The sequence below is a fragment of the Puma concolor genome, chromosome A1, assembly GCF_028749965.1.
Source record: "Puma concolor isolate L17-30 chromosome A1, mPumCon1.1.hap2, whole genome shotgun sequence".
In the NCBI taxonomy this organism is placed as follows: Eukaryota; Metazoa; Chordata; class Mammalia; order Carnivora; family Felidae; genus Puma; species Puma concolor.
The window spans coordinates 126,225,565-126,245,387 of record NC_141667.1 but is presented as its reverse complement, the minus strand read 5'-3'; the positions used below and the strand labels follow the sequence as shown (position 1 = coordinate 126,245,387).

At 40.0% G+C, this 19,823-nt stretch overlaps 1 protein-coding gene across 1 annotated transcript; it reads right to left on the bottom strand.

Annotated features, from left to right (window-relative positions):
* Nucleotides 1-38: 38 nt before the first annotated feature.
* CDC23 (cell division cycle 23) lies at nt 39-19,746 on the bottom strand. The gene is made up of 16 exons (XM_025924402.2): nt 19,542-19,746; nt 19,384-19,456; nt 17,098-17,235; nt 14,671-14,713; nt 14,035-14,140; nt 13,804-13,936; nt 11,839-12,016; nt 11,653-11,750; nt 11,439-11,520; nt 4,031-4,184; nt 3,796-3,915; nt 3,380-3,455; nt 3,012-3,073; nt 2,235-2,313; nt 2,038-2,157; nt 39-1,004 (listed from the first exon to the last, which is right to left on the bottom strand). The coding sequence occupies exons 1-16, from the start codon at nt 19,694-19,696 to the stop codon at nt 834-836; spliced, it is 1,788 nt and encodes a 595-aa protein (XP_025780187.1). The 5' UTR covers nt 19,697-19,746; the 3' UTR covers nt 39-833.
* Nucleotides 19,747-19,823: the final 77 nt, after the last annotated feature.

Below are 19,823 nucleotides of genomic sequence, written 5' to 3'. Positions count from 1 at the left end.
GGGAACATAACTACATCGAAAATATTTATTACAACAGACCAGGTTGAAATGGGTTTATTCTTGTCTATACGGTCACAAAACCTAACACCTCTTGAACATCCATGAAATTATCTGTAATCCTGACTCCTTGCTTCGCTTTAGTTAAGAGTATAGGTAACTCCATAGGCTCTTTTGCCATCAACAGTTCCATGCAAAGTAAGATTCTTTTTGCCCCCTCTTTCATTCAACTCTAGTAAGTTAATTCCAATATGAAAATTTCTATGAAGAGTTCTTAAAATTATGTTTCTGAAGAATGTCCCCCCAGAGCAAGAACAAATGTGTAGCTTCCGTTTAAATCTTACCTCTGACAGCATAGTCATGCTCAGTAAATCCAGAATGATGAGGTCATGTCTATCCGGTACCCTCACCTTCCTAGGGTATCCAGTGCCCCTACTGCCTGCAGACGGTAGAGTGGCACACTGTTCTCCCTTCCATCCCTCCCTAAAGAAATCTCTCACTCCCAGCAGCATTAAAACTTGGTTTCTGTAAGCCTTGCCTGTACTAAAGTGCTGTTAAAGGGATGTTTTTTAGATGGGGAGAAAAGGTCTGGGAAGAAGGCCCAGATTCGTAGCCACTCTCTGAACAGAGGGAAACAGAAGTGCTTCTAAACGGCAAAAGACCATGTCCGTTCCTGCCAGGATTATTCTGTCAGATTCTGTAAACCATCCCCAAGGAGCTGTTTCCATCTGTACAAACGGACAACTAAGGTCCTTGGAAGAACAGATGTGGCCATTCCTTACACAGAAGTAAGGCTTAACATGGGTCTACTAGTGTGCTGGCTTGAAAACAGCCAACTACGGTGTGACTGAAGACAGGTTGAGTGGAGAAACTCTGCGTGTGGGAGTGTTGTTAGCAGAAAGTGAAGCAGGGAGGAAAAAGGGAGCAGGCATCTCAGTGGAGGGAGTCTCCCCTTGGTTCCGAAGCTGTAGGATTTGCCGGAGCAAGGCCTTGCCTTCTTCCCGGGTCTGAAACAAAATCAGAAAAGTGTTTCAAAGTCTATCCAAGGCTATTCTCAAAAACCACTTCTAAAATACTGATGTAAAAGTTTCACAGATCAAGGAAGCCTTTCCACTTACCTTCTTACCCATCTTCCACTCTCAGATGATCATAACCATCATATGTTTTGTTTGTTTTTAAATTTATTTTAAGAGAAAGAGCAAAGGCAGGGGAGGGGCAGAGAGACAGGAAGAGAGAACCCCAAGCAGGATCCACACTGTCAACGCAGAGCCCAAGGTGGGGCTCAAACTCGCGAACCGTGAGATCATGACCTGAGCCAAAACCAAGAGTTGAATGCTCAACCGACTGAGCCACTCAGGTGCCTCTTTTTTTTTTTTTTTTTATTTATATATGAAATTTATTGTCAAATTGGTTTCCATACAACACCCAGTGCTCATCCCAAAAGGTGCCCTCCTCAATACCCATCACCCACCCTCTCCTCCCTCCCACCCCCCATCAACCCTTAGTTTGTTCTCAGTTCTCAACAGTCTCTTATGCTTTGGCTCTCTCCCACTCTAACCTCTTTTTTTTTTTTTTTTTTTTCCTTCCCCTCCCCCATGGGTTCCTGTTAAGTTTCTCAGGATCCACATAAGGGAAGGGAATTAAAAGCAAAAGTGAATTACTGGGACCTTATGAAGATAAAAAGCTTCTGCACAGCAAAGGAAACAACCAACAAAACTAAAAGGCAACCAACAGAATGGGAAAAGATATTTGCAAATGACATATCGGACAAAGGGCTAGTATCCAAAATCTATAAAGAGCTCACCAAACTCCACACCCGAAAAGCAAATAACCCAGTGAAGAAATGGGCAGAAAACATGAATAGACACTTCTCTAAAGAAGACATCCGGATGGCCAACAGGCACATGAAAAGATGTTCAGCGTCGCTCCTTATCAGGGAAATACAAATCAAAACCACACTCAGGTATCACCCAGGTGCCTCTTAAACATCATATGTTTGAACCTAAAATCCAAACCCTTGAGCAAAGAACTGCTACTCACATCATTGAATGCACAACACTTTTGGGCACAAGTTGAAGCTTCATCCCACAGCTTGCACTTAAAATAGTACTGTGCCAAATAACGGAAAGCAGTGCTCTCCTCCAAGTGCTCCACTATTTCCTGGATAAGGAAAGCAAGAGTGACTAAGGCGATGAGAATACGATCAGCAACCCAGTTCGCATGGTTGTGAAACATACCCCACAGGAGTAGATGTCTTGGATATATTTGATGTAACACTGGGCAGCTTGTTCTGACTCAGTCAACTGTTCATGAAGCCTACAAAATAAATAGGTCTGTAAGTACAAATCAGATCTCAGAGCAAGCTAATGGTAAAACGCAAAGCACATGATTAAGACCCAAAAAATGGCAATACAGAGAAAACTACAAGGTTTGACATAAATGGCACACTGGGACCCAGAATAATATTAGTGTCCCAATGTGATGGATACCTCATCAAAACTCAGCCTCGTTCCTCTCCTACTGGTGATGGAGGGAGAGTAGGTAAATACTTATAGTGGACAACACACCTTTGCAAAATTCTCTGATAATACTCTGAGCAAAATTTTAAAAAGACACCAAGCAATTCAGACTTTTTTCTAAGAATTCAGAAAAGAACTGGCAGGAATAAGATTGCATTTAAGACTTGTTTGCCTGCTATTTCTGAGTCATTCCTTATTTCCTTGGGCTTTATCTGGAGGAGGATCAGTACTTAAAGTAGTTTTCCTAGACTGCTTTGACATGAAAATTTCATTCCTTTCAATTCATTCTTGATCCCTTGCCTAACAGGAAAGCAGTTCCCCCTTTAGAGAGGAGTCTCCTGAGTCAAGATGGCTTAACTTCCAGACCAGTATTCACACACCCTGATTCATCTGCACACTCATGTAGGAGGACGATGGGGGCTCTAGAGAGTGCAGGATGAGCCGTACCAGAGAAGCCAGCAGAAATAACAACAGCATTTCATTCCTTTCACTCACTTGGCCAGTTTCACCAGAGCCATTTTCTCCACATCTCCCACGGCGTAAGCTCTCCAATAACACTGTCAAAACAATAAACTGATCACTTTTGACCATTGTCCCATGTGCCATGACCTACCACATAAAGGCTCAAGTCCTACAAGCCTCCCAGAAGTTCAGATTTGCAGAATACAAAGCATTTGTACTAGACTGATAATCCCACTGACAATGTCAGCCGTGCTTTGCTTTTTAGCCTATGCACCTATAAATACTTAAAACTTTCCTAGGTAGATAGATCAACATGAAGGAAAATTAGAGCACAGAGAGACCAACCCTTCATCCAAACAGCACATCTCCATTCAAATTCTCCAGGACCCAAATTCAGATACCTTTTTGGCTTCTACTAGTTGATTGAGTTTCTCATAACATTCTCCTAAAGCAACCAGCATACGAGAATCATTCGGCCTAAGAAAGAGGAGGAATAGGCAGTCTGAGCAAAGACTTTAAAAAGTTACTAAAGTCCAACCTTGAGGACACACCACCAACAACCACTAATTCAAATCCATGCAGGGATTAGCCTTTAATCCAATACTTCATATAATTACAGTATTTTGTGTTCACAATTATACTACCAACTAACCCATCAGAATATACTGCATAAAAATGACCAAGGAGCATAGGGCAAGTTTACACCGAGGTCTCTAAGAGTGAAAACCATTCATTCACTGTGATTCTTCAGTAGCTATCAAAAGATAAAGTACTAGCCCGTCTCATAACAAACACATCATCAACTGGTCAGATTTACCGAAGCTGATGGGCCCGTCTGTAATAATAAAGGCAGTAAAATGGCATCTTGAGGATTTCATAGGTCTGTCCAAGCCCATACCAGGCTCTGTAGTCCCGTTTATTGACCTCAATGGCATGTCTACGAAACAAAAGAGAGATTGGTAAGAGGGGAGAATCAAGGTTAGAGACTTGCAGGCTCAAGAGAGGCTCCTAACATCAATCTCCTCCACCTCACCACTCAACCAGAAACTCACCTGTATGCCTGAATAGCAGCAGATGTGTTCTTCATTTCCATGTACTCATGTCCCATCAGTGTCCATGCCCCAAGATACCGAGGATTCAATTTCAGTGCTCTCTGGAAATATAAGGCTGCCTTCTCATGCTGAGAACGCAAACTATAGTAATTGCCTGATTGAAAAACAAAAGACATGTAAGTAACTAGAGAGATAAAAATAAAAGTTCCCTAAAATAGCATTCCACAGAGCAGGCATGAAACTATAACTCATTCCCCCAAAGTATTTGCAGAAAAGCCAAAATGTACATGAAGGGAACATCATTATTCCCTTGGGAAATATACTCATCTATCACACATATTGGTTTAAAAAAAAAAAAAATGTTCCCTAACACTTCAAGTTTTTCTTCAGTTTATTTCATCTGGATATAGCACTTATACATATTTTCTTAACAAAGGATGGGAAATTTCTACAGTTTGGTAGTTTTCCAACTACATTCCCAGGTTTCTAAAGAGGTACTTCAAGGGATAAAAAGGTAGAGCTCTGAGCTCCTCTCTCCCATAAGAATCAAATCAGATGGGGCGCCTGGGTGGCGCAGTCGGTTAAGCGTCCGACTTCAGCCAGGTCACGATCTCGTGGTCCGTGAGTTCGAGCCCCGCGTCAGGCTCTGGGCTGATGGCTCAGAGCCTGGAGCCTGTTTCCGATTCTGTGTCTCCCTCTCTCTCTGCCCCTCGCCCGTTCATGCTCTGTCTCTCTCTGTCCCAAAAATAAATAAACGTTGAAAAAAAAAAATTAAAAAAAAAAAAAAAAGAATCAAATCAGATCTATCATTGTTGGTCTTGAAAAGAGCAAGTGAGAGCTTTTAGGAATCTGTGGAAGATTTTATTTGCAGAAAGGGTATAAAACCCATTTATCTTAAGTCAACTGGTAAATGGATAAACAAAATATACATATCCAAACAATGGAGTACTACTCAACATTCAAAAGAACTACTGAGGGGTATCTGGGTGGTTTCTCTCTTCCTCTCTCTCTGCCCCTCCCAATTTGTGCACGTGCTGATCTCTCTCAAAATAAATAAATAAACTTAAAAAAAAAAAACTACTGAAACATGCTACAACACTGGTGAATCTCAGAAACAGCTAAGTGAAAGAAGCCAAACAAGACTAAAAACTGCAAGATACCATTCACATGAAAATTTCTAGAAAAGGCAAAATATAGAGATAGAAGGCAAATCTGTGTCTGCTGGGGGATGCAAGAGGGACTGACTGCAAACAGACTCAAGGGAACTTCCAGGGGTGCCAGAATGTTCTAAACTGGATTTATGGTTATGGTTACATAACTGTATAAATTTACAAAAACTCCTTGAAGTATAAACTTATGTAAATTATACCTTAATAAGCCTGGTTTTTTTTTCAATAAAGCTATTTTTAAAGTTTATTTATTTTTGAGAGAGCAAGGGAGAGGCAGAGAGCAAGGAGAGAGAAACCCAAGCAGGCTCCACGCTGTTAGCACAAAGCCCCAAATGGGGCTTGATCTCAAGAATCATAAGATAATGACCTTGAGCTGAGATCAAGAATCAGATGCTTAACCGACTGAGCCACCTAGGAACCTCAGGAATAAATTATTTTTTTAAAAAGATGAATGAATAGATAGAGGGGATTAAGAGGTACACATTTCCAGTTATAAAATAAGTAAGTCACAGAATGCAAAGTACAGCATAGGGAATACAGTCAATAAATCTGTAATAACTTTGTATCATGACTAGCTTATCATGGTGAGCATTCAATGATACACAGAATTGTAGAATCTCTATGTTATACACCTGGAACTAATATAACATTATACTTCAATAATAATTTTAAATCCCCACAAATCCTGTTTGTAATGTAGCTATGAAGAAGAATGTTTATAATAGTAAAAAAAATAAATAGTCATAAGTGAGAGAGTAGGGAAAGGGAAGATTAGAGCTATATACATCAGCATAGTACATTTCTAGGCCAAAATACTGATCCTCACCCAGGAAGAAGGGTATAGCCCTATATATGCCCTAGCTTCTAAAGGAGTGAGAATGATAGAGATATTAAGGAAGTCAGAATTGGCCAAGTTTTGAGCAAAGATCATGTACATGAGTTTTTTAAATCTCATTTGGAGCAGCTAAAATATACTAGTGATTACAAGTGTGCTGGGCAACTACATTGCTGTAAGTGCTTTGTAGGCATTAATTTATCTAATCTTCACGAAAATTACATGAGAGAAGGATCCATTATTATTGCTTTGTGAAATGAGAAAACTATAGCAGAGACAGGTTAGGCCCAAAGTCACACAACTAGTTAGTAGTAGAACCGAGATTTAAACTTGGGTAGTCTGGTTCCAGAGTCCAAACTTAACTATGCTATATTGTAGTATAAGCTGTTTCACATAGTACATAAAATGCTGCCTGTCAGACATTGGGACTCCAGAAAAGACAAAGAAGGAAACAATTCACATCGAAACATCAAAGCAGATGCAAGGACTAAACCAACAGGAGATCCTTGCGACCATTCTATTCATAAGAGCGTTCATTTTCTCTCAGGTCCTCAGGTTTTTTTTTTTTCTCTCTACCCTTTTTCTACTTTTACTTCCTCTGAATTGGCTATAATATGAAAGCTGAAGGATATTTTTCTTTATCATAAACTAATATTCCTTATTTTTCATTCTTAAAGTAGGTGGGCTGAATTCAACAAACATTTATTGACCATATGTCAGGCACTGTGCTGGGCATTTAACACATATACTGAGGGAAAAAAAAAAAAAAACAGTCATTAAGGAGTTCACCTCAAATGATTATTAAAAAAACAAGTAACTCTTGTAAATGCAAACTGGTGCAGGCACTCTGGAAAACAGTATGGAGTTTCCTCAAAAGGTTAAAAATAGAATTACCCTACAACCCAGCAATTGCACTACTAGGTATTTATCCAAGGGACACAGTGTGCTATTTCGAAGGGGCACATGTGCCCCAAAGTTAATAGCAGCACTATCAACAATAGCCAAAGTATGGAAAGAGTCCAAATGTCCATTGACGAATGAATGGATAAAGAAGATGTGGTATATAAATACAATGGAGTATTACTCGGCAGTCAAAAAGAATGAAATCTTGGCATTTGCAACAACGTGGATGGAACTAGAGGGTATTATGCTAAACGAAATGAGTCAGAGAAAGATAAATATAAGACTTCACTCATATGTGGAATTTAATTTACAAAACAGAGGATCACAAGAGAAAGGAAGCAAAAAGAATATGAAAACAGGGAGGGGACAAAGCATAAGAGACTTTTAAGTATAGAGAACAAACTGAGGGTTGCCAGAGGGGTTGTGGGGGGCAGGGGGTAGGCTAAATGGGTAAGGGGCATTAAGAAAGACACTTGTTGGGAAGAGCACTGGATGTTACACATAGAGGATGAATCACTGGAATCTACTCCTGAAATCATTATAGCACTATATGTTAACTAACTTAGATGTAAACTTAAAAATAAAAAAATTTTTAAAAATTAAATAAAAAATAATAAAACCTACTATAAAATCAAAACAAACAAACAAGAAACTCCTAAATCATTGCTCTTCATATGTAAGTCTCTTTTGATTTTAACTGGCATTAAGTGTGGAGGTTTAAAAAAGGATTATTCTGGGGCGCCTGGGTGGCGCAGTCGGTTGAGCGTCCGACTTCAGCCAGGTCACGATCTCGCGGTCCGTGAGTTCGAGCCCCGCGTCGGGCCCTGGGCTGATGGCTCAGAGCCTGGAGCCTGTTTCCGATTCTGTGTCTCCCTCTCTCTCTGCCCCTCCCCCGTTCATGCTCTGTCTCTCTCTGTCCGAAAAATAAATAAATGTTGGAAAAAAAAAAATTTTTAAAAAAGGATTATTCATTCCTTTTCTCCCCCACCTCTATTTCCTTTCTTCATGTATAGAGCACTGTTATCCAACTGGTTGCCCAGTCACCAATTCCTATTTGTTCTACTATTTTTTTTTTTTTTCAACGTTTATTTATTTTTGAGAGACAGAGACAGAGTGTGAGTGGGGGAGGGGCAGAGAGAGAAGGAGACACAGAATCTGAAGCAGGATCCAGGCTCTGAGCTGTGAACACAGAGCCTGATGTGGGGCTTGAACTCACAAACCATGAGATTATTACCTGAGCCGAAGTCAGACACTTAACCAACTGAGCCACCCAGGTGCCCCCTATTTGTTCTACTTCTTAAATACCTTTTAAGTCCAACAGCCTCTCTCCATCCCTGCTGCCAATACTTCAGTGTAGGCTCTCATCATCCCTAGACTGGATTATTCCAAAAATCTGAAAATCTGAGAACATTCATCACTCTGGTTTACATTCCTTCAGAAGACTCCTACTGCCTTCATAATAAAATCCTAATGTTCAGCAAGGCATAAAAGCCTCTTCAAGATAGGGCCCCTTTTTGAACATTCCCACACCATGCTTCCAGATGCTGAGCTACTTCAGGCAGAATGCCTGTTTCATACTTTGGTGCTATACAGGGAATGCCCTTCCGAAGTCAATCCTTTTACTCTCTTACTGAACTGTTTTACTTCTGCCCAGCCTTCAAGCATCACCATCTCAGGAAGACTTCCCTAATAATCACAGGCTAGATTAGATACTGATGTACTCTCTTAGCATCTTAGGTTTACCTCAATCATAACACTCAACCCACTGCATTATAGTTATTTTTTTTTACTAGTCTTCCTCGATGGGCAATAAGGGTAGGTACTGCAAAAGAAAGCACAGGGTCTGGTACTCAGAAGATGCTCAAAAGAGGAGGCACCTGGTTGGCACAGTTGGTTAAGCATCCAACTCTTGATCTTGGTTCAGGTCATGATCTCAGGGTTTTTGAGTTTGACCCCTGCACTGGCTCTGTGCTGATGGTATGGAGCCTGCTTGGGATTCTGCCTCTCCTTCTCTTTGCCCCTCCCCAGCTTTTGCTCTCTCTCTCCCTCAAAATAAATACATAAACTTAAAAAAAAAAAAAAAAAAAAAGATGTTCAAAAGATGTTTTCTGAATAAAACGGGATTATGCCCTCACCCTAATGGACTTTATATTTTCTTTATAATGTTCTGATATTGAAAAGATCATTTATTCTTATTCTCACCTATGTTCCAATAGAACCTATTACATTTTGGGGCGCCTGGGTGGCTCAGTCGGTTAAGCGTCTGACTTTGGCTCAGGTCATGATCTCACGGTTCGTGGGTTCGAGCCCTGCATCGGGCTCTGTGCTGACAGCTCAGAGTCCTGGAGCCTGTTTCAGATTCTGTGTCTCCCTCTCTCTCTGCCCCTCCCCCACTTGCACTCTGTTTCCCTCTGTCTCAAAAATAAACATTAAAAAAAATTAAAAAAAAAAAAAAAGAACCTATTATATTTTTTTAAATGTTTATTTGTTTGGGTAGGGGGAGAGAGAGCCAGCACATGCATGAGCGGAGGAGGGGCATTCGAGAGAGGGAGGGAGAGAAGATCCCAAGCGGGTTCTGTACTGTCAGCACAGAGCCTCACATGGGGCTCAATCTCACAAACTGTGAGATCATGACCTGAGCTAAAATCCAGAGTCAGAAGCTCAAATGACTGAGCCCCCTAGGCACCCCAGGACCTATTACATTTTTTTTTTAATGTTTTATTTATTTTTGAGCGAGAAAGAGCACAAACAGGGGAGGGGCAGAAAGAGAGGGAGACAGGGTATCCAAAGGGGGCTCTGCACTGACAGCAGTGAGCCAGATGTGAAGCTCGAACTCATAAACCATGAAATCATGACCTGACCTGAAGTTGGATGCTCAACCAACCGAGCCACCCAAGCACCCTAGGGCCTATTATATTTTTTAACGCTTATTTCCCACAATGAACTACAACTTACTCAAGGGCTAATAATATTAAATTAATGGATAGAAATTCTATCAGTTTACTAACAACTTCCTGACCTAGAAAGATATGAATGTACGATCTCAACGCCAGGTCACCAAACACCCAGGAAGGGGGATTTCCCTTTCATTTCCAGGGAACCTGGGCTTTCTGTCACAAACAACCAAGCTTACTTTTATCCAAATGTGGCCACTGATATGTTTATGTCAATTGATGATAAGGTCACAATAAGTGTGGTGGAGTACATAGGGCATGGTTCTCAACCACGGATGATTCACCACAGATGATTATGACCCCAAGAGTTGGCAATATCTGCAAACATTTTTGGTTGTCACTACCGGGGGAAGAGGGTTATTGCCATCTAGTGGGTAGAGGCTAGCGATACTGCTAACACCCTCAATGTACAGGACGGCCCCCAACACACACAAAAAAATTATCAGTCCAAAAAGTCAAAAGTACAAAGATTGAAATACCCCTATACGAAGAAAGAGGTTTTCTGATTTGTTTTCATAGGATTGGAAATTCTTTTTTTGTTTGTTTGTTTGTTTGTTTGTTTTACTTTAGAGAGAGAGACAGCATGAGCAGGTGAGACGGTCAGAGAAGAGAGAGAATTTTAAGCAGGCTCCACACTCATTGAGAGCCCAATGCAGGGCTCAGTCTTACAACTGTGAGATCATGACCTGAGCCAAAATCAAGAGTCAGATGCTTAACCGATTAAGCCACATAGATGCCCCTAGGATTGGAAATTCTTATAAGCTTTTTAGTAATATTAAGGTTAAAATATACACACTTTTGATCCAACCTTCACTGCTAGGAATGGATCACATGGATGATAGTTGAATAAACATGAAAAAATAAATGTACACATACAAAGATGTTTCCTGAAACTATTTTTATATTAATAAATAGTGGCCACAACTTATACAATAGAAAATGGTTAAATAAAAATAAAAATGGTACATCTATGAAATAAAATACTAAATAGCCATCAAAAATAATACAAATCTTCATGTACTAAATAAAAAAATGAGAAAGCTTAATGTTAATATTTTTAAAAAGGAAAAGTTACAGAGCAGTGTGTATAATGATACAGTTTTTGCAAGCAAGTTATACATACGCATGTACCCACACACACATTTTTAGCATTCACATGTATTCACATAGAAAAACATTCTGGAGTCATGCTCACCAAATAATCTAGGGGGTGGGATTACATTGTGCTTTTACATTCTATAGTATATATTTTGTTATCTTTGACACTTTTAAATGTTTATTTATTTTTCAGAGAGAGAGTGCAAGCGGAGGAGGGGCAGAGAGAGAGGGAGATAGAGGATCCGAAGTGGGCTCTGTGCTGACAGCAGAGTGTCCGATTTGGGGCTCAAACCTACAAACTGGAAGCTCATGACCTGAGCCATAGTCAGATGCTTGACCAAATGAGCTACCCAGGCACCCCTCTTTGACACTTTTAATTGTTATTTTTTACATCTGTATTACTTACAGTAAAAATAAATCTTAAAAGAAAAAAAGTAGTGACTCTTTACCAATTACACAGCATGTTTCCACACGATATTTATCAATCTCACAGAGGTTGTGAGCCAGGTAACTCAACTCTGATTTCATGCTCTAGAAGAAAACGGAAAGACAATCTAAGCATGAGTTAAGGAACCCCCTAGCTAATGCAACTTGTGACAATCCAACCCAAGAGATTAAAGCACAAAAGAGCTTGATCAATTCTAAGCAAAGGAAGCAGCTCACCCTGACATAAAGAAGGTTGGAGAATGTGTCCATATTTTCAATCCTGTATGGGTCTTGTTTCCTTAGTTCATTAAAAATAGAGAGGGCTTTGTCAATATCTGCAGGGAAAAAAGGTAAGAAAGTTTAGAAAACAACATAGTGCTACATTCAGGATTTGATGGTATTTCATTGTCCTTATTCACTCACCTCTGATATTGTGATAGGCAACTGCAATTTGGGAAACAATATATGAGCTCTTAGAGAAGCCCACATCAATGAGATTCTGATATTTTTGCAGGGCCTCCTCTATCAACTGCAACTCTGTGTATATATGAGCCAGAAAAAACTCTTTCATCCAGGTGTCTGGCAAAGACAGGAACTTCAGCTGCCAGCAGGAGAGAGAGGGACACACTTAATATACTTTGACCTCTCTCTCAAATGAACATCAAGGAACTGTCTTTTTGTCTAAAGAAATTTATCACCAAAACTTTAGGAGAGCACATAACAAACAGAGGGCAGTTCAATTAAGTGAACAGGACTTACAAGCACAATAGGGAGGAATGACCAAATTAAGGAAGACTTCAGAGAAAAGCCTAGTATTTCAGGTGAATCTTATAGGATAGGTAGAACTTGAAAAGAAAAAAAGAGAGAGGAAGAAGAAAAAAAGATAACACTCTAGGCAGGGCAACAACATCAATAGAGGCAAAACAATCCTGAGTGTGACTGAATAGGATGAGGAAACTAGCTTAGTTTGAGAGGAGGCTATGTGTTCAAAAATAGTGAAAAAAATAAGACTGAATGGGTAGGGCAGGTCCTATGGCAAAACAGGAAGTGGGATCCAATAGGAAACCAATGAAATTTTTGGCAAGAGAACGACACAATGACATGGGTGTTTTAAGAGTAAGTGTGAAAACAGTATGCACGATAGCATAGGAATGGGAGTGTACAAATGGAAAAACTAGGTAGAAAAGTAACTATTACTTATAAGTAATCCAAATCTGAGATGAAAACCAAGATGGCAAAGAAAACCAAAAGAGATGCATGCAAGAAGGAGACCATGGCAATGTCTGGTGACTGACTAGATAAAAGGAGAAAAGAGAAAGAGAAGAACAAATCTACTGATGAGGCATCAAGACTGGGTATCTTGAGAAATAGTGATGGTATCAAGGGAGTCTATCAAGCTGGGAGGAAGAAAGAATTTGGTAGGCAAGATCAGAAACTTGGTTTTGCATATTTTGAGTTCAGAGAAAAAACAAACTTTTAATGAAAGTCTATTAGGCAGTTAGAGATAATAAATAGGAGTTAAGTCAAGATAAGACTTCAGACCCAGATTTAGTAGCACGTATCATTATTGGGGGAAATCGACCAGCCTTCAGTTCTTTAGAGCCAACAAAAGCAAGTGTATTATCAATTCCATTAACTACTGCAGAATGGCAAAATAAACTCTATAGACAATGTCCTATAATAACAATTAATAAAATGATTGCAGTTTATAAAGCAATTTCATATACTTTCATTCATTAAATAACAAATTTCTAAATCTCTACAAAGTCCTAGGACAGCTCAGCGGAGACCTTAAAAATGTTTTTAATACAGGGGCGCCTGGGTGGCGCAGTCGGTTAAGCGTCCGACTTCAACCAGGTCACGATCTCGCGGTCCGTGAGTTCGAGCCCCGCGTCAGGCTCTGGGCTGATGGCTCGGAGCCTGGAGCCTGTTTCCGATTCTGTGTCTCCCCCTCTCTCTGCCCCCCCCCCCTCCCGTTCATGCTCTGTCTCTCTCTGTCCCAAAAATAAATAAACGTTGAAAAAAAAAAAAGTTTTTAATACAATCCTTGCTATCAGAGAAACCTTTCCTATGGCATCTTTGGAATGAGGAAAAAAAAGTATAATAGCATTTAGTCTATAAAGCAAGTCACAGTAAAATGTGAATGTGAATCATGAAATAATGAAAAGATATTTTAACATAACTAGACACATATCCGACAGCAACCACCAAACAAGAGCCAGACATGAGTCTTTCAAACAAAGACCGAAATTCCAGCAATGAAAGAGACTAGAGAAGAAGCAAAGATGTAACTACAAAGGTTTAGCAAACCTCTCTCTTCCCAGCCCATTACAGAATTACATTAAGACTTGGAGCAGAGGGTCTTTCACATAGCTCCTCTCAATTTACCATCTCTTTGTCCGTAATTAAATTACAGAGTTCTAGCCAGGCTCCCCAGTGCAAAGGCAAAACATGAGTAGCCTCCACAAACACATCAATAGCCTCTTTCACCAGGTCCAGTTTTCGAAGCACCACACCATATCTAGGAAAGAGACAATCACAGAAGTTAATGTTTCATAACACATCCCTTCCAGTCTGGAGAAAATGTTATAGAAGGATCGAAATTACTCTACCACTTACAGATAAAGGCCAAATCCATCAAGTTCCCGAGCCTGGTGTTTTTTGCTAAGTTCCACTCTCAATTCTCTAAGTGCCTCATTTTTAACTTGTCCTTTCTCCAGGGGACCTAGGAAAGGAACCAAATCTCAGATCTAAGGAAAGACTGCCAATCTTCATTTCACGGACCTAGACATTCCCCTTGACATCAACCAAAGTTACACCTGGAACTTCCAGCAAATACTCAGAAGTGGCCAACAATACCTTACACAATCCACTTTATTCCAGAAATTACCACTGATAACTGGTCTACAGTCATATTTTGCTAGGCCCACAAAGGTTTTTAAAACTTTAAAATAATAATCAGTGTTTAAAAAGCAGAAGTCTCAACTAAAAAGCTGAATTTCCAGTTTCAGTTCCCAAAGAATGAGGTAGGGCCAAGGGAAGAAAGCCTTGACTACACTAGGCCCACATTTCCTCAAGAGAGCTGTCAGCAGGGCTGGGTAACAAGCAGGTTACAAGTTACCAAGTTGTGCTCCCCAATTTGCAACAGTCCTCCTAAGTCTACTTCACACCTTTATATTACCTGCCTGGCTCATATTGGCATTTGATTATGCAACCCCTGCTTTCATCCAAAAGGTAAGATAAAGAGATCCATACCTAGACTATCAACTGTTTCATCATCCTTCTTCTTTTCTCCAGACTGTAAGAGAAAAATCAACAAATTGGTCTTTTCTCAGTTTATTTTGAAACTCATTCTAAAACTAGCAGTCTGGTGGCGCCTGGGTGGCTCAGTCAGTTAAGCAACTGACTTCGGCTCAGGTCAAGATCTTGCCGTTTGTGGGTTCGGGCCCCGCGTTGGGCTCTGTGCTGACAGCCCAGAGCCTGGAGCCTGCTTCAGATTCTGTGTCTCCCTCTCTCTCTGTTCTTCCCCTGCTCATTCTCTGTCTCTCTCTGTCTCTCAAAAATAAATAAAAACATTAAAAAAAATTAAAATAAAATAAATTAAAATAAAATAAAACAAAACAAAACAAAACAAAATAAAATAAAAATAAAACTAGGAGTCTGATTCTAGCTAAAGGGTCCAAGTCCAACCAAAATGTCAACTACTACTGGTCACTACTTTTAAACAATAATTCAGGGGCTCCCACTGTCCAAATCTGGAATAATTTGAGCATTGACATAATTTATAAGCACAGTAATGAATTACAAACAATTACAAATATAAGAATCCTTGAATTCATACTGATGGTAAATAAATGGGGATGGTGAGGGAAAACTCTTGCATAGAGTAGAATGCCAAGTGGCTAGTAGCAAATGTGGAGAGAATACTGGAGTGGAAAATCATTATTTTGCAATATCATAGTAAAGAATACTTCAGGCAAGAATTAACAATGGATTTCTTGACTAATGAATATATATTAATGTTTATTTATTTTTGAGAGACAGAGTGCAAGCGGGAGAGGGGCAGAGAAAGACACAGACATAGAACCTGAAGCAGGCTCCTGGCTCTGTGCTATCAGCACAGAGCCAGACATGGGGCTCGAATCATGAATGGTGAGATCGTGACCTGAGCCGAAGTCTGATACCCAATTGACTGAGCCACCCAGGTGCCGCTTGACTAATGAATATTTAGGTTATTGACATTTTATGGCTATTACAAAAAATACTTTAATAAATAGCCCTGTTCATATATCATTGTGCACATATTGAGCCCCGTGTTGGGCTTGCATTGGGATTCTCTCTCTCCTCTCTCTGCTCCTCTCTTGCTTATGCTCTCTCTCAAAATAAATTTTTAAAAATTAAAAAATTTAAGGGGTGCCTGGATGGCACAGTCGGTTGAGCATCCAGCTTCGGCTCAGGTCATGAACTGGCAGTGTGTGGGTTCGAGCCCTGCGTCGGGCTCTGGGCTGACAGCTCAAAGTCTGGAGCCTGCTTCCGATTCAGTGCTTCTCTCTTTCTCTGTTCCTCTTTCTCTCAAAAATAAATAAGATTTAAAATTGAAAAAAAAAATTTTTTTAATGTTTATTATTTTTGAAAGACAGAGACAGAATGCAAGCAGGGGAGGAGCAGAGAGAGAGGGAGACACAGAATCTGAAGCAGGCTCCAGGCTCCGAGCTGTCAGCAGAGAGCCTGACATGGGGCTCAAACCCAACAGGCCTCAAGATCATGACCTGAGCTGAAGTTGGCAGCTTAACCAACTGAGCCACCCAGGTGCCCCAAAGTTTTTTAAAAATTAAAAAAAAAAGGGGTGCCTGGGTGGCGCAGTCGGTTAAGCGTCCGACTTCAGCCAGGTCACGATCTCGCGGTCTGTGAGTTCGAGCCCCGCGTCAGGCTCTGGGCTGATGGCTCAGAGCCTGGAGCCTGTTTCCGATTCTGTGTCTCCCTCTCTCTCTGCCCCTCCCCCGTTCATGCTCTGTCTCTCTCTATCCCAAAAATAAATAAACGTTGAAAAAAAAAATTTAAAAATTAAAAAAAAAATTAATAAATAAAAAAATAAAAATAGGGAGCCTAGTGCCTATTTTATCAGTAATGAATATTATCAATTTTTTTAAGGATTTTATTTTTTTAAGTAATCTCTACACCCAATCTGGGTGGGCTCGAACTCACAACCCTGAGATCAAGAGTCACATGCTCCACCAACTGAGCCAGCCATGGACTCCTATCAATATTTTTAATATTTTCCGGGCGCCTGGGTGGCTCAGTCGGTTGGATGTCCGACTTCGGCTCAGGTCATGATCTCGTGGTTTGTGAGTTTGAGCCCCACATCGGGCTCTATGCTGACAGCTTCGAGCCTAGGGCCTGCTTCAGATTCTGTGTCTCCGTCTCTCTCTGCCCCCCCCCCCCACTTGTGCTGTCTCTCTATCAAAAATAAATAAAATGTAATAAAAAATATTTTTAATGTTTTCTTCTATATTGCCACTTTTTAACTTTATTTATGACATCCTCTTTATTACTGTTAAGTATTTATAAAGTATATTTAGCAAGTAAACTATTGCTCAACTATTAAAAGATTAAACTTTTCCCCTTTCGTTCTACATATGGATGCCTCATGGAAGGCAGATGACATCTTAAAATGGCCCTCACCAGATATCTAGAATACATGTATAGAAAATAGGCTTTTTTGCTATTGCAGCCATGCAGGAAATGTGCTGCCCGATCATACTCTTTAACATCAAAGTAGGCTTTGGCCAGGGTATAAGCGTCCATATCCTGGGCATCCTCCTAGAAGAGAGACAAGTTTTTATAAGTGGTTGGGAACAAGACAACAAAAATTCAAATTCAAGAAGCATATTCATTAATTTCAAGATGTAAGAAAAAGTATTTTCTTCCTCCCCAAAACCTAGCATATACGTGTGTGTAGATATGTATACATATTTACATATACATAGAAATGTAAATTACTTTTGTATATTTGTCTTATTACACACTAAGGTCATTGAACTTTTTTCAAAATAAAAAGTTGGGAAAAACTAAAAATTTTAAAAACTGAACCAAGACACTCAGAAAGTTGTACTAATTCTTTAAATGAGGTGCGAAGGTGCACAGGCTTTAGTGTTAGGGAACTGGATTCAAATTCTGATTCCTTGATTTCCTGGTTTCATGACATTAGTAGGGAAGTTACTTAGTTTCTCTGAGAACTCATTTTTTCATGGGTAAAATGGAGCAAATAATACACATTTGATGAGGAAAAAGTGGAAAAGTCATGGAAAATGACTAGCATTAATATCTGACATTTGCTTCCTTTTCCACGCTTTCAAAAATGTACAGAAATGCAACATACTGTGCAATTACTTTTATTTATACTTCAAAAAAGTTTTGGCATGTTAGTATTGCAAAAAGTATAGAACACAGTCATAATTCTGTATATAAATGAAATGATGCACATTTAAGTTAATAAAGCATACAATCTCCCAAATTCTAGGGGTAAGTCGATTAAATCTTCATTTGCTACATTTTCCTCATCCTTCTTGGCCCAAATATTACTTGAACAAAACTGGAACCAAAACATGTTCAGTGTTTTCTTCATTGAATTAATAAATCCTAAATGTATCCATTCAACTTAGGAGTCTAGTGGCCTTTTTCACATGTCTTCATCAATTCCTTATTTCTTCACCCACCTCCTCTCACATGCATTATACCTTCTGACGTCAGAAACCTTCACTATTTTTAAGAGTGTGTGTGGGGGAATGCAAGCTGGTGCAGCCACTCTGGAAAACAATATGGAGGTTCCTCAAAAAACTAAAATAGAACTACCCTAGGACTCAGCAATTGCACTACTAGGCATTTATCCACGGGATACAGGTGTGCTGTTTCAAATGGACACGTGCACCCCCTGTGTTTATAGCAGCACTATCAACAATAGCCAAAGTATGGAAAGAGACCAAATGTCTATCGATGGATGAATGGATAAAGAAGATGTGGTATATATGTACAGTGGAGTATTACTCGGCAATCAAAAAGAATGAAATCTTGCCATTTGCCACTAGGTGGATGGAATTGGAGGGCATTATGCTAAGTGAAATTAGAGAAAGACAAAAATCATATGACTTCACTCATATGAGGACTTTAAGAGATAAAACAGATGAACATAAGGGAAGGGAAACAAAAATAATATAAAAACAGGGAGGGGGACAAAACAGAAGAGACTCATAAATATGGAGAACAAACTGTGGGTTACTGGAGGGGTTGTGGGAGGGGGGATGGGCTAAATGGGTAAAGGGCACTAAGGAATCTACTCTTGAAATCATTGTTGCACTATATGCTAACTAATTTGGATGTAAATTTTAAAAAATAAAAAATTAAATAAAAAAAAGTGTGTGGAGGGGAGGGGAATCAAGAAATGGCATCTTCAGGAGAAACAAAATGGATTGTGACAATTATTCAAACCACACAGACTATGTAAAAATATCTTCTGTAGATCAAACATAAAATATATTCCTACCTTATATAATTCTAGCAATATCCACTTAAGGTAGATACTATTATTATCCGCATTTCACAGATGAAAGTTGCCAAAAGTCCCTAGTGTAGCTGAGATTTGAACCCAGAGCTATCTGAATCCAAAACCAGTTTTACATTGTTGTTAAAACCTTTGATTCTTCTCATCGTTAAGAACATTGTCTAGGCTAGGCTATCAAACTTAAAAGGCTGAAATCTTAAGCAAGGATTGTTTACTAATTCTCTCCAGCTTAAGTAAAGCACCACCAAATCTTTACAAAGATCAACAAAACCACACAGATAAAAATCGCTGAAAACATCCAGCTCTTTAAAAGCTTTAATTCTCTCTACAAACATTCCTGCTAAGTAGGACGGGATACACCATAACCCTTCGGGTTGGTGGGGAGCGCTCACAGTGATGGAAGTGCTTACCTCTGTAATAGGCGGCGGCGGCTGCAGCTCCGCCAGAGGCAAGGCAGGGAGCGAGAAGGCCAACTCCGCGGACCTGGAACACCCAAACTGAATTAATTCCAACAAGCCCCATAAGGCCAAGGATCCAAACCCAGTCTCTTCCGACCCTGACGTCTCACCATTTACTACTGTGCAGTAGACCCCGCTCCCGGGTAAGGCCCGCGATGAGTAGTAGCTGCTTCTTTATTTCTCGCAAATTTGAGAAATCGCTGCTCGATGACAGCACCGGCATCACCGGAGCAGCCATAGGGACTACAGAGGGACTCGCAGCCATTTTACTGACTCGCCACTCCAACCAATCACCAGCGATAATACTAGTGGTCCGTCTGCGCCAAAAAAGTCTGCCAGTTATTGGTGGACTTCTGCTCCAGAAAATCCAATCAGAAATGTTACTTCTCTCA

Bases quoted from the DNA above. Each gene is read 5' to 3' on its own strand.
- CDC23 (XM_025924402.2), bottom strand. From the start codon at position 19,696: ATGGCTGCGAGTCCCTCTGTAGTCCCTATGGCTGCTCCGGTGATGCCG. The intron at 12,017-13,803 runs GTAAATTGAGAG...TCCTGCTGGCAG, and splicing joins TAATTACGGACAAAGAGATG to CTGAAGTTCCTGTCTTTGCC. The intron at 2,158-2,234 runs GTATGTTTCACA...TTCCTTATCCAG, and splicing joins AAGACATCTACTCCTGTGGG to GAAATAGTGGAGCACTTGGA.